This window comes from Drosophila innubila, chromosome X (assembly GCF_004354385.1).
Source record: "Drosophila innubila isolate TH190305 chromosome X, UK_Dinn_1.0, whole genome shotgun sequence".
Classification (NCBI taxonomy): Eukaryota; Metazoa; Arthropoda; class Insecta; order Diptera; family Drosophilidae; genus Drosophila; species Drosophila innubila.
In genome coordinates this window covers 19,468,732-19,489,588 of record NC_047626.1, presented here as the reverse complement: position 1 = coordinate 19,489,588, position 20,857 = coordinate 19,468,732, and the positions used below count along the sequence as shown (strand labels likewise).

Sequence of the window (20,857 nt, the reverse complement as noted above, 5' to 3'; positions counted from 1 at the left end):
AGTGGGACAATGGCAAGGCGCACAGCTCATAAAATAAATGAAATTATACAGTAAATAAATCATTTAGAACGCTGATCCATATTACGCATACGCCACGTAGCCGCTTGTAAAAAAAAAAAAAAATAAAGAAATAGACGTTTATGGCCCCCAATCGCAGAAAGGGAAAGAGACAGAGTTATAAACACGTATTACTTATATGCCCTAAATAGATACGCGACTTGGAGATACAGATACTTAGCCAGTGCATATTCATGTGTGTGTGCGTGTGTGTGTGTGTGTTTATGTGTACGTGACAATTAAATTTATGAAACTCGAAATTCCGTACCGAAAGCCGAAAGGCCATGGCACACACAACACTCACAGATAGAAGGCTAAGTCCAAGTCCAAGTTCAGAAAAGCCAGTTCAGAAGTCGCCTCGCCTCTGAATTGAAGAAAATGGGCGCGTGACTGCTTCCAAGATACGCCCAACTTGGCCCATTAGCAGACACACAAGTCATGGCTAAAAATGAGGTAAGGATCAAATAGCCTCAACGGCAAACATGGGAAATAATCCAACCAAACAGCTGTCAAATGGAGTTGGAAATGGAACAGCGCCAGTTTTTACCCTTTAGTTCATTGCAATACAATTTTCATGAAGTAAATTTAGCAATTAAATCAATGAAAACAATTCAGATGTCATTCCATTTAGCTATTACTTCGATCGACTAGCAGTTGCTCTAGAACCATTGACATACTGTAGTCGACAGAACTTATAACTATAAACAAAGCTCTAAATAAAATCAAAAGCAAAGATTTTCGCTCAATGATTAAAATAAATAATATATGTTTTGATTAGAATAACTTCTGCATTCATCAGGTGAACCTTTAAAATTGTTTTAAATATGTAGGGTTGATATATGAAATTCTACAGAAAAAATGTCAATGGCAATTAAAAAGGAAAAATATCATTTTATTTGTAAGCTATAAAAAATGAATTATTTAAAACAAAATGACAGCTGAGCGGATGAATCTTGCATATACCCTGTAAAGGCACAACTTGTCCTTTATCTTAAGTAGAGTATTTTATTGATTGTTTTTTTACTTCTATGTACTATATAACTTGCCATCTCACCTGATCTAGCATTTACATTTTAATATGCATTATTAGCTAAATAATTGCTTGAGAATATTTTGCCTTTTGGTGTTTGGCATAAACTTCACCTCCATGTCTATTTGACGCCTCTCCCCTTACCAACTTTGGACCCACCCTTTGGTGGGGCTGTCACTCTACCATTTAGCAATGGTTTTCATGCCACGCCCCGCTGTCATTTGGGCCATAATAAATTCAAAAGCAGCCACAGCACTAAGACCAGCACGCCAAAAATAAAACAACTAAAGAACTTATTTAAACTCGAATATTAAATACTCTTACTAATGTAAGCTTATATAAACTGAGAAAGAGTAGGAAGGAAAATCCTTTAAACTAATCAAAGAAAAATCTGTCGCGACTTTAATACAAATGTGACATTTCAAATGTTAACAGTTAATATTTAATTTTAATTTTTAATTTTTTTTTTTTCATAAATTCAACTGACTATTATTTTGAACACTTTTGTTCCTATGCTAGCTACCTTACATAGCTTCCCAAAAAGTCAAAGGTCCCTTGCAGAATCATGAAACAAATGAAAAGAAGTGCAGAGAAAAATGAAAAATAAATTATTTTGGCCCTGGCTTCCTCGTACATTTGTCAGCTGTGTGTTCTATTTGTTTGTGACGCGTCTTTAGCTCAGCTCCTTTGCTCCTCCCCTTCTCCCCTCCTCCCTCTTCACTCCTCACTGCTCAATGCTGCCGTTGGTTCCCCCTTCGGGGGCTATTTTAATATTTTAATACATTGTGGCACGCATTTTGTCTCATTATTTGCGACACGAAGCAACATTTTTGTGTTGTGAAAAATGATATTAATATTGCGCTCAACGTTGCGCAGATTTTCATAAATCGACTTCGAGTTTTTTATTTTTATTTTCATTTTTGTTTTCATATTAATTAATGGGCCTTGCCTAACACTGCCAGCAATTAATTAATTGCCTCTCCTTTTGTCTGAATTTGTATGTGTGTGTGTGTGTGTGTTGGCTTATAGCATGTTTTGGCCATGCTAAGAAGCTTACCACAAGAAAGGGAAATAATAAATCCAATTGCATTGCATCTTATTGATTGCACTTTGCAACCAGATCCTTGTTTCTCTGGTCAGGCTGCAGCACTTAATCCTTCTTTTTTTTTTTGCATACATTTTTAGCTTTCGTTTTCTATTTTCATTAGTTTGGCAATGCCATTTAAAGAAAAATGCAATCAGAAAAAAAAAAGAAAAAACCGAAATAAAACCCAAATTGTATGCAGTCGGTATGAGTAGTATGTAGGGTATACTAGGCTGTTCGATTAGATAATACCCAGTAAATTCTATTTATATTATCTTCTCTTTCAAATAATTTTTACTCTTTACAACAACACTCCAATTTGGTTACTTGCAAACAGTCATTAAATATATTTATTTAATGAATACATTTTTCAGTAATGTAATGAAATTCAAAGTTATTCTTTAATTAATAGCTTTTTGGGTCAAATACAAATATCAAATGACATCAATTTGAGTATGTGGCATGCAACGCTGCGTATGTTTCATCTTTATGGAATGTCAGTCAGTGTCAAATATCAATTTCTAGACAAAAAATTTAATTGGTATATTAAATAATTTTTAGAATAGTTCATTCATTATTTTTTGAGTAGTAAACATGTTAAACTTGTAATTGTCTTTATTCAAATGGTCGCAAGAAGTAACCGAGTAAACACTTAAAAAAAATTAGTTTTTTTCTTACGTAATAAATACATTACGTTTCAACGAATATTAAAAAGACTGCAAACTTAAAAATTATTTTAATTTAACGAAACAAGTTAAAAAGACTGCAAACTTAAAAATTATTTCAATTTAACGAAACAAGTTATCTAAATGGAAGTAATTTTAAGTCATTGATTTGTTTGTAAATAGATAATTTGTTTAAAATAGTAAATATTCTATTTGCTTCACATACCTTAAAATCTCTTCTATACTCCGCTTTCACTTTCTCTTTCGCGCATCGCATGTGTTGAAATTGTTAACAAAATTCGCTTAACTCAAAATACAATTGTGTGTGTGTGTGTGTGTGTGTGAGTAATTATTTTGCTGCTGGCATGGACATAAAAATAGACACAGACAGAGACACAGAGAGTTGTATCTGCTTAATGGTACACTCGTATAAGGCGTGGTTAGGCCCCGGGGGTAATACTTGTATTCGATTGTTATACGCACTTTCACAGAGACATTAAATTATTTGTGAAAGCAATTAAAATGAAATCTATAAAAAGTTAAGAAAGTAGAAGTCCTTAAGAGCATCATTTGTGCGTATTAGAGTTGTAAATAACTCTCAAGTTTCTCTCTCTTGATTTTGTTTTGAGTAATTGAAGTTGATAAATCGATTGCAAATTTTACTGAAAACAACCTAAATTCAATTTTATAAATTATAATATTATTTATAATTTAAATGTAATGCAAACCGCACCACATTATAAAATGCAGTCCACTAAAATCAAAAACTAAATGTATGATTTAAAAAATCTTAAGCTAGCATAAAACTTTCTGGAGATGTTTCAACCAAACTCGCAGACTCTACAAAGATATAAATAAGATATAATAACTATTAGGGAATCGACCAGCCGAGTTCTCGATGCTTTGCCAGTGCATTGGTTATCAGTTGTTCCTTGAATCGCCAGATGTTATCATCACGCAGTGGAGTCGGTTGCTCCAGAGTCGTTTTATCATCGGGTTCCCGATAGTGCTGCAATTGTGCTATGGAGGTGGGGACATCGTAGGGTCCACAGGCGGTACGCCAGGACATGGGGAAATGATTGTGCACCGCGGTCACAAAGTGTGTGGAATGTAGACACTTGATGGCCGAATTGGGGTTCAAATGATCGGCAACACGACGCACGTGTCGCAGCATATAGAAATGATTTGGAGGCGTCTCATCGATGGGCAGACTCTTGGGAAAATAGACATTGCGAAAGCAATAGCTGGCACGTGCCTTGCACTCATATCTATAAATTGCATCCATTGGAAGTGTGCTATTCCGTTCGAGATGTTGCACCAACTGGGGCCAAGTGTGCAACTCGCCCAGTGGCATGATCACCTCGTCCACATCAATGATGGCCACATAATCGAACTCGTACATATTTCGATAAAAGCAATCGATATACATGAGAACCTCATTGAGTCTCTTGCACAATCCCACATTAATCGCCGGCTTCGGATGTCCTTCGAGTAGAGTGTGTGCCCGGAGTTGTAGAAAGCCATCATGTTGCACGTAGTGCTTCAGGGTACGCCTTGTATTGGGCAGCAGAGAGTCGCCACCCAAATCGTAGGCTGTGACACGTTCAGCGCCAAGGAGACGCATTAATTCAAGCCATTCAACCCAACGTACGGACATGTCCATTGTGGGAAATTGTAGATCCTTGACGCAGACAGCAAAGCGTGTGGCATGCTTACGTTGTGGCGCCTCGTAGACAACGCGCAGCGCATTTGTGGCACGTGCACAACGATCCGTGAAAACCAAGGACACCAGCTGTGGCACACGATAACTTCGTGGACTATCTTGAAGTGGGCAATTCAATAGCACCGGATACACCTGATCTGGCTCACTGCCCCACACATCATACCAGGCAATTTTCTGGATTTGCATCTCCACAATATCCGGCGTATCGCTGTCCTCGTACCACACTTGACAGTATGCCTGCTCAAACGGTCCCGGAATGCTGCTCAACATGGCCAGAATGGCGATACTTGGCGCATACTCAACCGCATGACGACGATCATAGTACGCGGCAAACAAATAATAGCTCACATTGCCACCGACCGTAAACTGATAATGCACATTCTCAATATGCAGATCCTTGTGACGTGGATAGGGAGCGCAATCCCCATCTAGGGACCAATTCTTTTGGGCATTTCCATCCAACAGATGCTTCAATGCCAGCGGCTCATTTGGCAACGACATCGGAGCTGTAATAGAAATTTGTGAAAAGAAAATTATCAAGCTCAGTCACAGAAAAAAAATAAAAATTAAATAAAAAGAGGCAGAATGGAGGATCCTGTACTCATTATATGACAGATATAAACACATTAAAGCACCCTATAGCGTCAGTGTTCTCTTCTTCTTACGTTATTCAGACACTGCGTATAAATGTATTTGGAATAACTCTCGATTTTATTATCCGATCGTAATGAAATTTACAGGGAACATTTGGACATCAGTATATATTATAAAACGCCAATATTCAGGGCTGTTTCTTGAACATAATCCATTTGTATTATTTTTTCGATAAAGAAAAAACTAAACCAAAACTTATTTGCTTGGAATATAACAAAAAAAAAAAAAAAAAAAAAAATTGGGATCTGACTAAATCGACTTCTCATCAAGAAAATATATAGATACATAGGATCTGCCATGAAAATAAATTATAATAACCTCTGCAAGGTCATATAAAGTTAGCTTCGATCATTTCCATGTCCTTACCATGTTCTGCTCTTCTGGAAGCCGGATCAGCGCTTATCTTATTCGCTGGCAATCCATGGATATGAGAATTTTCCACAGGAAGTTTTACCAACGATAAGATCTTGACAATAGTAGCCGCGAATATAAACCAGACGAGTATCTTCACCCAATGCGACAACTTGTACACCTTCATGACGAAAGTGTCAAACACTCAATGACAGCCTCCATAATCGTGGCAAGACCAACAGAACCAGACTCGGAACTCACTTCATAGACAACGACTCCCCGAAACGAGTATAGACTCAAGTCAATCAGCTAATTGACGACACGCATTCATGACTTATTAACATAGAGGTATTATCAACTTTTACTTTAAATAAAAAAACCTAAGACAATTGAGAGCGTTGGACGAGCAGATACTCATTACAGTTCAGATAGATCTACTTCCTGGTGGGAAACGATGAAAGTGTTAGTAAGAAGACAAAAATAAGAAAGACTGGCACGAAACTGACATATTTTCAAAAAAAAAAATATTTCAATTTTCTGTTATTATTTGTTATTGTAAAACATTTCAAACCATGAAAAACTACATTGTGGCTACTTATTTCAAAAAATAAAACCAAACATGATCATTTTCAGACAAAACAATTATTTGACATACTGTATACACCTTGTATGGTCGTAGATAAGCCTATCTACATTTTCACAACAAACTCTACATTGTTTTGTTTACACACCTTCCAAGTAATTACTTAAGCAGCTTGTTAAACTCGGTAATTGTTGCACAATCTCATATGCAACTTTCAGCATGCAACGTGTAAGCATAAATAAATTATCATTAAGCGTGCAACTTTATTTGGAAACATTTATCTTCAAAAAAAGTGTTGGCAAATATATCAAGAGGGGAATAATTGTAATAATTTAATAATTGCTCAAAATTATTGTCATTATAATTGAACAGAAATAAGATATAAATTTGGAAGTCAACGATTGGTTTTATTGACAAACATACTGATAACTTCAAATCAGGTGTCTGCTTCTGGCAATCTGTTCTTGTCGATAACAATGTTATCGTTTGACGACATCTAACGAAAGTAAATGACACCAGAACAGAAACTCGAAATGGAATCTATGTCAAACAACTTGTACTTAAATATCTAAGCTGAGTATCAATTTCCACTAATTGTATTTATTTTAATAGCGAAATTTGAGAATTTAAGGCACAAAATAAAAAAACATATATTAATGCTGATAGAGCTCAAAATTATTTATTATGTTGAGTTTAAAAAACGAATATCAAAATAAGTTAACAACTTAAAATACAAGAACAGCATTTTTTAAAAAGTGCAACAAATGGAAATGAAACAGTTGTGATTTAAAAATAATTGATAATTAAATAAAAAAGAGAATTACACAAAAGTTTCATTGCCTAAGAGCGAAATACATATCTGGAAAATGTGAGACATTAAATAAAACATACAGATAACGAGCCAAAAATTATCTAAAAAATTTAAAATGTTCTTCTACTACAGGATTTTAATGGAAACGGAACAGACTACATAAATATACGAGTAGTGTACAATACTTGATCAACTTTATTCCACCATTCACGAACCTTTGCAAGAAAAAATTTAATGAAACGCCTGAAAATGGAACTCTTTACTTTTTTTTAATAATATTATGAGCACGCTACATGCTACTTAAGGCATTTTCAGTGCAATTTCAAGAATTAACGGAACAGGTTGGTTACAGATCTTTATAACATTTCAGGGTTCGAACCCAGTTATTTTTTAAACTGTGGTTCTAGTCATTTGATAGGTCAGCGACTCTAACAGATGGGCCAGCACACACAAACATATTACTATTATAATATTTTAGTCCTATGAACTTGGATTACAACTTTGCTGCACAACTTAACGTTATGCATTCTTAATAGAGTTTAAACTAAATTGTCCAGACACAAGGTAATCGCACTGGATTTTTTGCCACTATACCATCCTGACACCTGACTGCCCCTGTTCCCGTCTCCATCGTCATCTTTATGGCACAAAGTTCTCATGTCGACGCATTTTCAAGGGCTCTAACAAGCTGCAAACAAGGCCTGAACACATGGCCTGACATTATTATGGATGGCAACGTTCCGTTAACGCGGCAAATGGCCAGAATGACAAAAGAAATGGACACTGCCCCGCCCCTGTTTGCCGTCCCCTTGTCAACCACTTTAACACTGACAAGAGTATGGTGTGGTTGATAAATTGAAGGAGATTGAGGTGTTGAAGTTGCTGTCGGGGGAGGAGAAGAGGAAGGGGAAAGAGATTGGAGCGCCGCCGTCACCTGCATTAAATTATTGATTCGATTTCGCGCGCGGCTCGTTTTCCATTGTGGCAAATATTTGAGGCCTGAATGAATTGTAGCCGAGTCGTGGAGCCATTGTCAAAGTTTGGCGCCGCGTTGCTTCGTCTTTGTCTCCCCAATCCAAAAACATTTTTATACCCTTACAAAGTGTATTAGAAATAAGTCAAGTAATGACTAAAGGATCCCATAAAGTAAATATATATTTACCCTAGATCAGCAGGACGATATGTGTTCGCTTTAAAGCTATGTTCGTTAGACCTAATACAGATTCGTCCTTTTGCTCCAAACGAATAGAAAAACTATATCATTTATGTATTTAGCCTTATTATTTATGTATTGATACATTTACTAATTGTTTAAACTTTAAAGGATCTACATATAATGATTTTATTATCTTTCCATTGTTTCTAAATCGAACAATATCGCTAAAAATCAATCACACCTGCAGTCTTAAAGTTAAACTTAAAACACTTATTTTAGTGGTTAAAGCTCTCATTTATTATTAGCTACAATCTTACTTCAAAGTAACAAGATCGAATAAACATTTATGATTGTTTTAAGTTCTTATGCAAGTCAAGCGCCTAAAAGTATGCCCTGAAAGTTTATAATTAATAGATACAATTAATGTTTATCTATAGAATATTTTCTCATAAAAGAAGTAAGTGTTACTTATTGGAAAAGCTTATTAAAAACTTAAAATTGTTCTGCAAGAGTATCAACTCTTTGTCGTGACGAAGTTAACTTTATTCCTGTCACTTAGTCAGTTAGTCAATATCTCTTATGCCTTCGATGTGTGTCTATACATGTGTTTGTGTGCTTGTGTGTTTGTGTGTGTGTGTGTGCTATAATGCCACGCCCAGCAACGCAACAGTAACAAAAACAGAAAACAGAAAACATAGAATCAAATTTATGTGCGGTGTGAGTTGTCCTCATGAGTGTGTGTGTGTGTGTGTGTGTGTGTGTGTGTGGCACTTCTACTGTTTGCCAGGGTGTCTAAATATGTCAGAAAGAGTGTGTCTACATGTGTGTATTTCGTGGTTGTATATTTGCTAGCCAGCAAACAAGACATAATCAATCACTTAACCCAAAAAAAAAAAAAAAATGAAAGAAGAAAGAAGAAAGAAATAAGTAAAACGCGTGCCAAACGTTCGTTTCAATTAAAGTTTCGCTTTCATTCAGTCGGTTCGAGGACAAACGAAGTCCACGCCAGTTGCCCCCAAAATTGACAAAAGCTACCTAGCCCCAATCAAGCTCAGCCCTGTGCACAGTGCAAACTAAATGTTTATTGACACTATGCTCTAGCAACTAGCTAAGACACTCTCTGTTGATTATTTATAGCGAATTTTCGTTAGTTAAACACGCAACTTGTGAGTTGCTTCCAATTAAATTCAGATTCAGATACATCATAATTCTTAAAGATATATATTATTATTTCCAATCACATTGGAAACAACACTTCAAACACTTCGAATTTCATCAAATCTTGGCCCATTTTTAGGCGGACTGTCTGTCTGATGATGATAACTTAACACTTAACTAACTAACCAACTGAAACTACCTTTCTGTAACGAAAAGTATACTATACTATATACTTTACTCAACTTATTTATATGTTTTCTGCTATTAAAATAAATTTCCTTATGGTTTTCTTTTCAAATTACGTATTACATGAGTTTTTCATACAACAAAGATTATTATATTTACTTAAGAATAGTCCAAATGACAAATTGAATAAAAGTATTATCAGGCCTGTTCCGGTTTTCACTTCCTTATTTATCGGATTTAAAAAAATACAATTTTTTAAAATTATATTTGATCAATTTAAAGATAATTCAATATCCCAAATATTGCCAGATTTATATAAGAAAAGGCAAAAGATTTTCACTTCCGACAAGTCTTGGCGAAAGTGAAAACCGGAACAGGCCAGTATATTTTAAAGGTCTTCGGGTCGAATTGAAAACTCAAACTACACATGTTTACCTGTTTTCGTGCAGTGTACTCGCATTCATAGCATCGTCATTTTTTGCATAGAAAATCAAGTAAGTACATGACGTGTATGGGTTGCTGATAGATGAGGAAGGAAAAGAAACATGTTTAATGGCGTGATATGTGAAAAAGAAATGGAAAAAAGGGTGTGGCCAGAAGGGAGGGGGGGGCAACTGGACTACGGTGCGACGGAAGCTACCAATTTCCGGCTTGCAGCAAGTCCTCCGAGCTCATTTTGCATACATTTAGGCGCTCTGAGCACACACGCAATTTCACATATCACATCTGAACTGCGAACAATGTGAAGTGAGGAACGTGGAGTGAGGAGGGGGGAAAGGGAGGGGGAACAAGCCACATGCCCAACGGTTTTCAGCTAGAGAAAAAAAATCATAAATCTGTTGCTCATTGTTGTTGCTGCTGTTGTTGATGCTGTAATTGAAGCAATGACGCAGGCAAAAATATGCTTCTCAAATGGTGCCTCCTCTCACCAACCCCTCTCCTCCTATTCAGCAAACGGAACCCCTTCCATCTTGTGCTTCCCCGACAAACTGCACCTCCTGGACACATCAAAATCAATTTGCTAGAAAGTAATTTGTTTTTATTGAACTGCGAGAGTGCAAGTTCTTTAAAAGCTGCGACATTTAGTTATATTTAGTATCGAATGCACTGCACAAAATTATCGACTACTTGTATAACTCTTGGAACTTGGCCAACAGCCCTCTCGATGCTTCGTGTCCCTCTGGCAGTTGCCAGACTCGAAATCACATTTTGCCGCACATTTAGCATAATTTAGCACTTCATTACGAAAGTACAAGGCGTGTTGGCAAGCACAAAGCAAAAGCCGCAAGAATTCCCGCGACAGCTGCCTGCCTCAACGTTTTTTTTTTCCCCACTTTCCGCTCTCTAACGTCTACATCCGTCCCTGCCCCTTCCAATGTCTTGGCAAGTTGACGCAAGGATTATGCGATTTGCGGGCAATGAACAAATTGACAAAATCTCAAGTCGAAAGTTGCAGGTACGCATCGCGTACTCGTTATCTCGTATATAGTATGTATGTGGCAGAGTGATTATTATGCCCAAAGACAGAGGCTGCAAAACAACACAAACTCATCTAACAAATCATCCCTTACACGTACACCCTCTAACATTTAAATCCATCCCTAACCCATCTCTAACTCCAACTCCAACAATCTGACAACTTTGTGAGTTGTTCGAAATGGAACTGAAACTCTGCTCTTAAAAAGAATTAATCTCAAACTACTTTTGTTTATATTGATCAGTGGTTGAAATTTTTTATTCTTGAAATAAGAAAAGTTTAAGAGAAAAAAACCATCGTTTTTAAATAAGCGATCTTACAATTTAATTTTATGTTGTCATTATTTTCTAAGGATTTCTGATTCTTGCTCTGTCGTTTTCAGACAATTAATTCAACTTTGTATTTTTGCTGATTTTGATATTGTCTTAGTAAAAATATTTCCTGTTAGCCAAGATACCACAAGATACTCTAACTGTCCGTAAACATTCTATTAATTGATATATCATAAAGGTATACTATATTTACCACCAATATAAATCTAAACTACAATGTTTAATAAATATTGTATAAGGGGAATTAAGGTTTCTAACTTAATCGTATGTTTTAATTACGATTTCAAAGTCACAAATAATAAAACGAAAGAGGTTCGAGTTTGGGTTTGAAGTGTTAAATAATTTTAAAGATTGCATTTGTTATTATCTCTATATTGAAAACATTAGTACTTTTCCATCGAAGAATGTTTGCTGTTTGTTTTTCCCTCTTGGATCGCTTTAAATGAGAAAGTCTCCTGTTTTAGCCAACAATCCAATTGCAATGCGAAGTCATTTCGAGTTTGGCCACAAAATTGCTGGGCCAATTGGGTTTTCCAGGGCCGTGTCCTGTCAGCACTTTGCGGTGTTCAGTTTATTGGCCAATTTGCAAGTTGATTAGACCAAAAAGCAACGACAGTTTTCCAACTTTCTGCATATTGCAGTTGAAAAGGAAAAGCGATTGTTGTCCCTGTTACCCCCTGCTTACCCCAAGGCTCTCTTCCAATTCACCACAGCTTTTACATTTTTGCCCCCAAGTATGCAATGGCATTTCCCTTGCATTGTCAATATTTAAGTGCGTGTGACGTGAATAAATGATTGAATGAATAATGAGTAATGCTCAGCATATAAAAAGCGTGCAACACTTTGAAGGCAATAAACTTTAATTGCTGATTACGTATACGCCACCGGTGACGCTCACGACAAACTCACGCGCTGCCAGCGTCAACTGCGCCGCCGACGCGACCGTCGTGGTTGCATTGCAGTGCAAATTGTGTTAACAAAACATTCGCAACGCTGACAAACTTTTGCCGCAACAAAGAAAAATATTTCAATAATCTGCTGCTTCTGTATTAGTTGTTGTTATTGTTGTGGCTCCGCTTGTTGGTGGTGTTGGTGGTGGTGATGTTGGCGATGAGGCTGCTGCTGCTGGTGCCGCATAATTCGAAAATTGAAATTTCCATCACGTACATAACGCCGGCAGCGTCGCCAGCGCTGCTCCACTTGTCAACATGAATTTCCAATTTTCTGTTAACGTCGCCGCGCCATTTTATGCTGCCATTTTGGGAACATACCCTTACTTCGAAATGTCATCAGAGCTTTGCTCAAGTGCCTTGTACCCGCTGCAGGACAACCCTTCTGCCAATTCATATGCTTGACAACTCTATTAGCGTATATTCAGTCTCTTAAGCGGAGCAATGTGACAACCCTAGAGTGAGATGCACAGCATATCAACCCTATTAATAAGAAAGACTGCACTTGATTTCACTACAATATATTGATTACATACTATATATGCGACAACCTTTGCAACACATGACAACACTGTGAAAATTATAAAACGTTGTGAATATTTGACTTCGATTTGTTTTTGCAACTCTGTACATAAGACAACCCTAGCTGAATATTTTTATATAGTTACAACCTTATTAAAAATAAAAATATAAAGAGTTAATTTAAAGACACGGATCCCATAATTAGCCTTACTTTAAACTGCTATAGGCGACAACCCTAGGAGGTCTATTCAAGAACAAAATGGGTTATAAATTTTTCCGTGTTGTGTATTTTTTTTTCAATTCAATTTTAAAAGTTATTTGATTTTTTTTGTTGTGTTATAAGTGCATCTTTTATTTTTTTTTTTTTTTTACGTATGTATTTTCAAATCTGTCATTTTTTATCTGTAAAAACTGGCAGCAGTGGTACCGAATTTTTTAAGCATTTTTAAGTTAATACGTGTATTTATTATAAAATAAATGCATGTATATGCAAAAAGAAAGATTCCTAAATTCGATACAATGTTAATTAATGTAAACATATTATTACATTTGTTAGAGCATCCAAAGTTCTACTCTGTTACTCTACATTTATTGCATTAATGTATTTATATTTTCTCTTATAAGTTTTTTGTTGTTTTTTAATAAGTGCTTAAGCAACATGGTTGCTCTTTGTATTTCAACTTTCTGAATGAAGTTGTTGGGGTTGCAAGGTCAACATTTTCATTTTACGTAAATCTACAAGTTCTCTGTGTGTGTGTGTGTGTGTGTTTTTGGGAAAGTTTCAAGAGTCTTTCAAGTTTTGATGAGTTGTTAAAATACTTGAAAGTGCAATCAACATGCAACATTAAATTGAGGCTAAGTTCTGTCTGTTCAATGTTGGGGTAAAAAAAACAATTTTTGAATGAAATAATTTATTAAAAATTTGGGCATTAGTTAAATGTGTATAAAGGCGATATCATATGGAGAATTCTTCGATTTAACGTTAATTTATTGGGTTCGGTTTGCTGCCTTACTAAGCTGGGCTTTGTAAACTATTTAAAAATATTAGGACAGACTATGAGTATGATCCAGTTAAGAGTATATGAGCATTATTATAGACAAATAGGCTGCTTTTGAAAAATATGTGTATTTTCTTAAAAAAAAAATCTGTTTATCATTTAATTTATTAAAGGCATATTTTGCAAGTAATTCGATTTTTGTGAATATTAGCATTATGCTGTCTCCCCAAGCAAACCGCATTGTGATCTTCACAAATTTATACTGTTGTCTCGAAAGCTTGTCTGTTAGCTGTAAACAGCCGCTGGACAGCAGATTATGTGTGTTTGGTGTGTGTGTGTGTGTGTGTGTTTGTTGTCGTCAGCATTATCATTATTTTGATTAAACGCAAACAGCGTCGCAACAAAATTAGTTGACATTTATGCAAATGCATGCCGGACGCAACGATTACGAGTATAACAAACCATTTGCAGAGTCCAGCAAACTCCAAGCGGTTCCATCCCCAACTCCCAAATCAACCCCAGAGTCCTACCCCTCCACCATCCACCCACTCCTCATGGGCACCCCACTGTCGGTTCATGCTTATCGCCAGACTCATCTGGAGGTGTAACCCCTTGTTTCGTACCAAGTTACAGGCGAGTTTTAAATTCGCTTCAACTTTTTAATTTTTTTCGCTTCTTTTTTTTTAATTTCATATTATTAATTTTTTTTTTTTTTTTTTTTGGTCTTTGTCTTTTATTTGATTTTGGCGCTTTAATCTCTGGCTATCGCTGTGTGCTTTGCTTATTTGTTGTTGGTTTTGCCTTTTGCCAGATTTTTAAATTAATAATAAAGAAATTTCGTGCTTGCGCGTAGATGAGCAGACTTTTTTTTTCTTTAGGGTGGCCAGATTTCAATCAAGGAGAGCAAAACAACAGCAACAACGACGCAATTTACTTTCAAGTTTGTTATCAGCTTCTTAATTTCTTTGCTTTTTTTTTTGGGGGGCATGCAACTGACAGGGGACCACGAAACGATCACCAGTCAACACACAACCACACAACACACACTACTTACCTTATACATAAAAATGTTAAGCATACGCCGTGTAGTCGCAAGTGGCAAGTTGCATGTGGCATGTGGCATGTGGCAAGTAAACGATTGACGTCACGCCCGCTGTAAAATGTAACAATCAAAGCGTCTACTTTAACCGCTTGGTGTTACTTCTTACAGTGAATGCGACGCCTCAAGGTCCAATCGAAAGTTTTGTGAGATGAAGAAAAGTGCAATAAGTCGACAATGGAAATGTGAAAAGTGGAAATGTGGAAATGTGGAAAGTGAAAAGTGGAAAAGTGTAATGAAATGCAAAAATCGAGTGCTGCTAATGCGATCATCCAAATGTGTCTACAACCACACACATACTCACACTCACACTCACGCTTATTCACACATTCATATTCAATCACTCATCGACACAATCAAAAAAAAAAAAAAAATACAGATGAAAACTCAGTCACGTTGCTTGCTGGAAATTGAAAAAACGCTTTTCTCCTCTTTTGTGTTTTTTTTTCCCACTCCTCCCTTTGTGTTCGTCTCTTGCCGTTTTGCCCTTAACTTATAGGTTATCACCACTTTCTCATCTATTTTTGTCACATTTTCTAATCGCGTTTTCATTTCATTTCACTCGAATCATTCATAATCGTATCCATCGAAATTATTGCAAACGGTTTTTTATACTGTTTTCATTTTTCTGTTTCTTTCAATACAAATTTTATCTCTCGAAAATGTGAATTTCAATTGTATATGCTTCAGCAAATTAAGTTTTATATGAAATTCTATATGTTCATTTTCATTTATCTTATTTTTGTTATTATTGTTAGTAGTCCTTTATGCAGATCATTATTCCAAGCCTTTCAGTATTCTTTTTAAGACTTGAAGAAATTGTAGTTTTCATAAAAATTTTATATCAAAATTTACAAATATCATATCATTTTAATTCCAATATTTTAATATGAACTCTTAGTAAAATCTTACATACAGTTCTCAATACCACTCATTTCAAAATGAGTCAGCTTATTTTTATTATAAATTTCGTTTGGTATTTAATAAATATTTAATGGTTCAACAGTATTCATATCTTGGCAGTTCCATATGTTCCATGCCTACTCCAATATTTTTCATTGCCAGAGCTATTCACATTGTAACAAAAAAGGGTACACAGAGTGCGATCAGGAATGAAAGTAAAATAGGTATTGTGTTTTTCTGATGGTTTTTCGGTATCGTTTGATTTCTGTGCGCTTTATCAATTGGATTGTTGTCCTTGCCTATTGTTGTTTCACTTGACTTTCGCTTTTGTATAAACGTCTGTATACAACTTTTGATAACAAGAAGCGGTGACAAAGCCAAAGAAAATTCCAAAGCATATAACATTGTCAAAAGCTAAAAGTTCTACATGGTTTATGTTGGAGCTCTCGATTGAAATGAAAGCCCAGAAATGCGTTGCCAATGTAAAGTCAAAAAACCAATTGGTACTTAGAAAGGACAATAACAATATTCGGCCTGACAATTAGCAATCGACCATCAAACGCAAATACAGTAATTGGAGGGGGCAGCATTAAAAAAAAAGTGAGAGAGATAATGTGACTGCGATAGGGATTGAAGGGGAGGGTGTGGGAGTGGGAGTGGGAGTGGAAGCGGGATTGGCGTCCACTTGACCGAATCGTGGGCACTTTGTTGAGTCTAAGGCCTAATGTTTATAATATTTATTTGCTGACCTTATTGTCGGCATTGACATCATTAATGATGCCTCAAGTGTCCTCCATTTAGGCTGAACGAGCATTAAGAGAACAAATAAACCAAATGGCAAAAATACACGCTGAAACTGGAGCTGGTGGGTTGAAGTGGCAGCATCAAGCTTAATACATACAAAAATGCAAGTACAAGACACAAACGCGTTAAAAATCACGCCCCCAACCCAAGTCAAACAACAAAGCAGAACGCAAGAAATGGAAAATAAAACAAAATACGCAACGCAAAAAAAAAAATTAGGGAGGGAGAGAGAGAAAAGGAAATGCGAAACGATGCGCAACAAATTCAAATACAAAGATAAAAAAGTCAAATGTGATGCTTGACATTGTCGCTTGTTTTGCTGCTCTTCCAACAATGACGAGGATTGTGGCACTTCATTTTCATGCAACACACAAGTTTGATGGGCTGCCAGCGATATTGGAAAATGAAATAAATCACGAAATTATTACATTCTGGAATTTGGCTATCATTGTTGCAAAACTGTGCAAATTGCAACATGATACGTCAAAAATGCAACAATTTTAATAAAAAAAATCTTAACAGCTAAAAAGAAAATTTAAAAAAATTGCAATTATGACAAGTAAAACACCTAAAATTGGAACAGTTGAAAAGGGTTACTATTTGCTTAATATGCGAACACTTGCCTTAACCACAAGGTTTCTATTAATGCATGAATCTATAAAACCCATAATTCCTTACATAGATACATATATATATAAATAAAAATATAAAACTCTTTGTCCTGTCTCACTGGCTGACTGACGGACTCACAGACTCATTGCACAGCCCAAACCATAAGATTTACAGAGACAATTTCATCGTGTAATAAGATGGCGTTTTGCGAAATTCGAATTGCAAGGGGGTCAAAATGGGGGTCAAAGTAGTCTATAAAGCTTAAATAATGGAGCACTGAAAATTAAACACAAATACACTTTGCACAATTTCCTTAATCTTTAATTAAGTCTTTCTGTATTACCCGTTTTATTATTATATATTCTTAGAGATGAATTTTTATTTCTGTTGAATTCATTTCGAAATTTAATTCCAATATTTTGGAACATTTAGGAAGCTTAAAAGGAGATACATTGTTTATTTTTCGTTTGTTTGAAACGTTAGAATATGAAACACATAAGTTTACTTTGAAATATATTTATTAAGAAGAAATCTTCTTCATGAAAGCAAATGCAAGCAAATATGCATATGCATCCCTGAATGCATTCACTTGACATTTGAATACGAATATTGGTGTGAATTCCAAGAGTATTTAAGGCAAGTTTTAGTTAACGTTGCAGTTGCAGCTGCAACACGTTGAATGATTAAAGTGACTTGGCCATAAGGTCAGCTCAGTAACAGAAAACAACAGCAAATGGCAACAAAGTGTGGCGGACACTGTTGGTCATGCAATGTTTTGTGTGTGTATGTGTGTATGTGGGTGTGTGGGTATTGTTGTCATTTGCTATGTATTGTGTTCTTGTTTTGGGTGGCAACTAACAAAGGCGACAGCGTTGTTTGCGACTATCAAAACCGACAACAAACAACTGAGACGAGGTATCCTATCCATTGACATGGCCAGTGTCATTGCCACTGCCACATGCCACATGCCGCAGACAGAAAGCTGTGTGTAAGCGAATATCCTTTGGCTGGCGTTTAACTGAAAGAGATTCGCGCAACGATTCGCGAATATCAAAACCGAATAACTAAACACTGAATAAGTACATAAAACACTCAAAGCAAACTTTTCAAACGAATTACATTTCGACAGAAGGCAATTAAGTCAAAAAGACAAAGCACAATTAAATAAAGGCAAAAGCTCAGTTGAGCAGAGTTAAAGAGAGAGAGAGAGAGAGACAGAGAGAAGAGAAAATCTGGGAGATACGTTGAAAAAGCGAGAGAAATGAAACAGAATTTCTATAAACGATTTAACAATTTGCTCAAATGGTCCTAATTGTTGTTTATTTAGGATTGTTTGCCAATTGTGCAGCATTTAATGAGCTTCGACAAAAAGGTCACGTGTTATTGGCTTGTGTCAGTTTTACTTGCTGCATGCCACATGCCACATGCTACACATGTTTCACTCACCTCAATTGCATCTCATTCCTGATATGTTTTGTGTGTAAGATATTATGTCAAAGCCGCTTAAAATAATCTATTGATCGAATGTGTGTGTGAGTGTGTGTGTGTGTGTGTGTGTGTGTGTGTGTGTGTGTGAGTGTGTGTGATTGATTTGCAGCTAATCATACGACAGGCGGGGCGTATACGTAACGCGAGCACACACAGACATCATTCAAAATGCGTCTCCTGCTGTGCTGCAGATGCCAATTCACAAAATATATACAATAAATAGTACATTACAAGACAGCATACAGTCGACTCTCAGATACTCTACGAAACAAAAACCATAATTTACTTGATTTACATTATATAATCTTGGAGAACTTCAACAACTCAGTATTCAGGCAATTTTTAAATGCTCTAAAAATTCTAATTCATTCTCTCCTTAGACAATAATAATTAAATTATATTTATCCACTTTTTTCTCGAACAACTCAACTGGTAATCTAAAATATAATTTCAATATCATTTTAACAATCGCTGTGAACATTAGAATTCTGCACAAATTCATAAATTCTTGCATAGTTCGTTTGTATACTTGAAACTTAACGTGTTATCTTAATCAATAGGGATTAAAGTTAGTATAAATAGCTAGCTGGTTAAGTGTATTCGTAACTTGCCGTTTGATATGCCGATGCCGTTTAATAAGTATGTTATGTGTTCAATACTCGTAGCGTCATCAATGTGTTCGATCTCTGCGAAATTTGGTTTAGTTGATAAACTTTTATAGGTTTAACATTTTGTTGCACTTACCCAAGTCATGATTATAATTGTATTTTTTTTGTATTTTTCTACAACATATTTATATGGTATATTTCCAACTTGTTTCCTATTTCGAAATAAAGTGAATATAACAACAAAAGGCAACTATGTAAATTTTCAAGCAATGGGAATCTGATAGAAATGGAAGAAGCAGTAAATAGAGAAGCAAAGTGAAATTAGAAGAGGTGAATGAATAAGAATTGAAGAACGAGAAGAACATAGCAGCTTAATTCGTAAAAATGCTGAAATAGAGAGAATCAAAGAAGTAAATGTGATCTGAGAAGAGAAAGGCAATATCAAAAGTTGGAGGGAAACATTTTCTGAAGGGAGAAGCGATTAAAGAAGTCACTTGTCAAACGAAGAATCCAACGCACAATAAAAAAGTGCGAATTTTTAATAATGCAAGATGTGATATAATGCAACATACAAAGAAAAGTCAAAGAAGAAAAGAACTAATAGAGAAGTCAAGCTGGAATCGAAATTTAAGGAAGTCAGCTAAGAAAAATGACTGAAGCGAGTGGCGAATACAAAAATAAAGCAAAAAATGAAAAGTAAATGCGCTTCAAAATCAAATGCTGAAATAAGAAGCTCGAGTGAAGCTCAGTCCTTCACCTAACAGCAAAGGTTGTAGCGAGAAGCTTAGAGAGAAGTTGAAAAAAAAGTGCAGCAAAGTTTCAAAGAAGTTCAGACCTAAGCACAAAGGTTACTGAAAGGCGAAAGACAGTAAAAAAGATAAAAAGAAAAGCTGTCAGCTTTCAAGTCATGCAATTGGAAATGTGCGCACTCTTTTGTTAGGGTATTAAAAACTCAGTCTGACCGACGCGACTTTCACCATTCGTCAGCTTACAACGCGAGCTGTGGTAAATTTTAATCCCCAAACTCTGCATAAAAGTTTATTTAGCATTATGTGCCTGAGCAAGAGATAGAGACAGAGAGCGGGAGAGCGAGAGAGAGAGAAAGAGAGGGGTAGAACTGGGCTCGCACTTTAGAGATTCAATTTGCGGTTTCGGTTTTGTGGGCAACCGCAGAACGCAATAAGAATTTGGCACTGCTATGCAAATTGGGACTAGAGCTCCATCGATTTCCGGCATGGGCAATACGCAACATGTTCCCGATAACACACGTCGCACAGGACGATAACATTGGACGCGTTTATTCCCTTGAGATAGGCCTCAAAAGTTTGCGTCATCGTTGTCGTCATTGAAATCGTCATCGTCATTGTAATCGTCATCGTTATTTTTATCGTTAAGATGGCAGGACGTGCCGCCAGTCAGTTTTTAGTATTTTTGTATTTTTTGTATGACATATGATTGATAGACGACCCTTATTCTCAGGTCTCAGTTCCCAAAGCGCTGGCCAACCGAGCATGGCATAATGGCCAATTGGTTTAATGGAGAGACACACACAGAAAGAACGAGAGAGATAGAGAGCGAAAGTGAAGAAATAAGAGCAAGCTCGACA

The 20,857-nt window shown here is 36.0% G+C and overlaps 2 protein-coding genes across 2 annotated transcripts in view; one reads left to right on the top strand and one right to left on the bottom strand.

Annotated features, from left to right (window-relative positions):
* LOC117791631 overlaps window positions 1–20,857 on the top strand; it is a 72,226-nt gene that overhangs the window by 32,346 nt on the left and 19,023 nt on the right. The gene's annotated exons all lie outside the window — the stretch shown is intronic.
* On the bottom strand, window positions 3,592–5,801 carry LOC117791641. Its single transcript, XM_034631453.1, has 2 exons — window positions 5,580–5,801; window positions 3,592–5,065 (listed from the first exon to the last, which is right to left on the bottom strand). The coding sequence occupies exons 1-2, from the start codon at window positions 5,749–5,751 to the stop codon at window positions 3,708–3,710; spliced, it is 1,530 nt and encodes a 509-aa protein (XP_034487344.1). The 5' UTR covers window positions 5,752–5,801; the 3' UTR covers window positions 3,592–3,707.

Coding starts and splice junctions, on each gene's coding strand:
- LOC117791641 (XM_034631453.1), bottom strand. CDS start 5,751: ATGAAGGTGTACAAGTTGTCGCATTGGGTGAAGATACTCGTCTGGTTT. Junction 5,066..5,579: donor TTCCAGAAGAGCAGAACATG/GTAAGGACATGG, acceptor TTTCTATTACAG/CTCCGATGTCGTTGCCAAAT.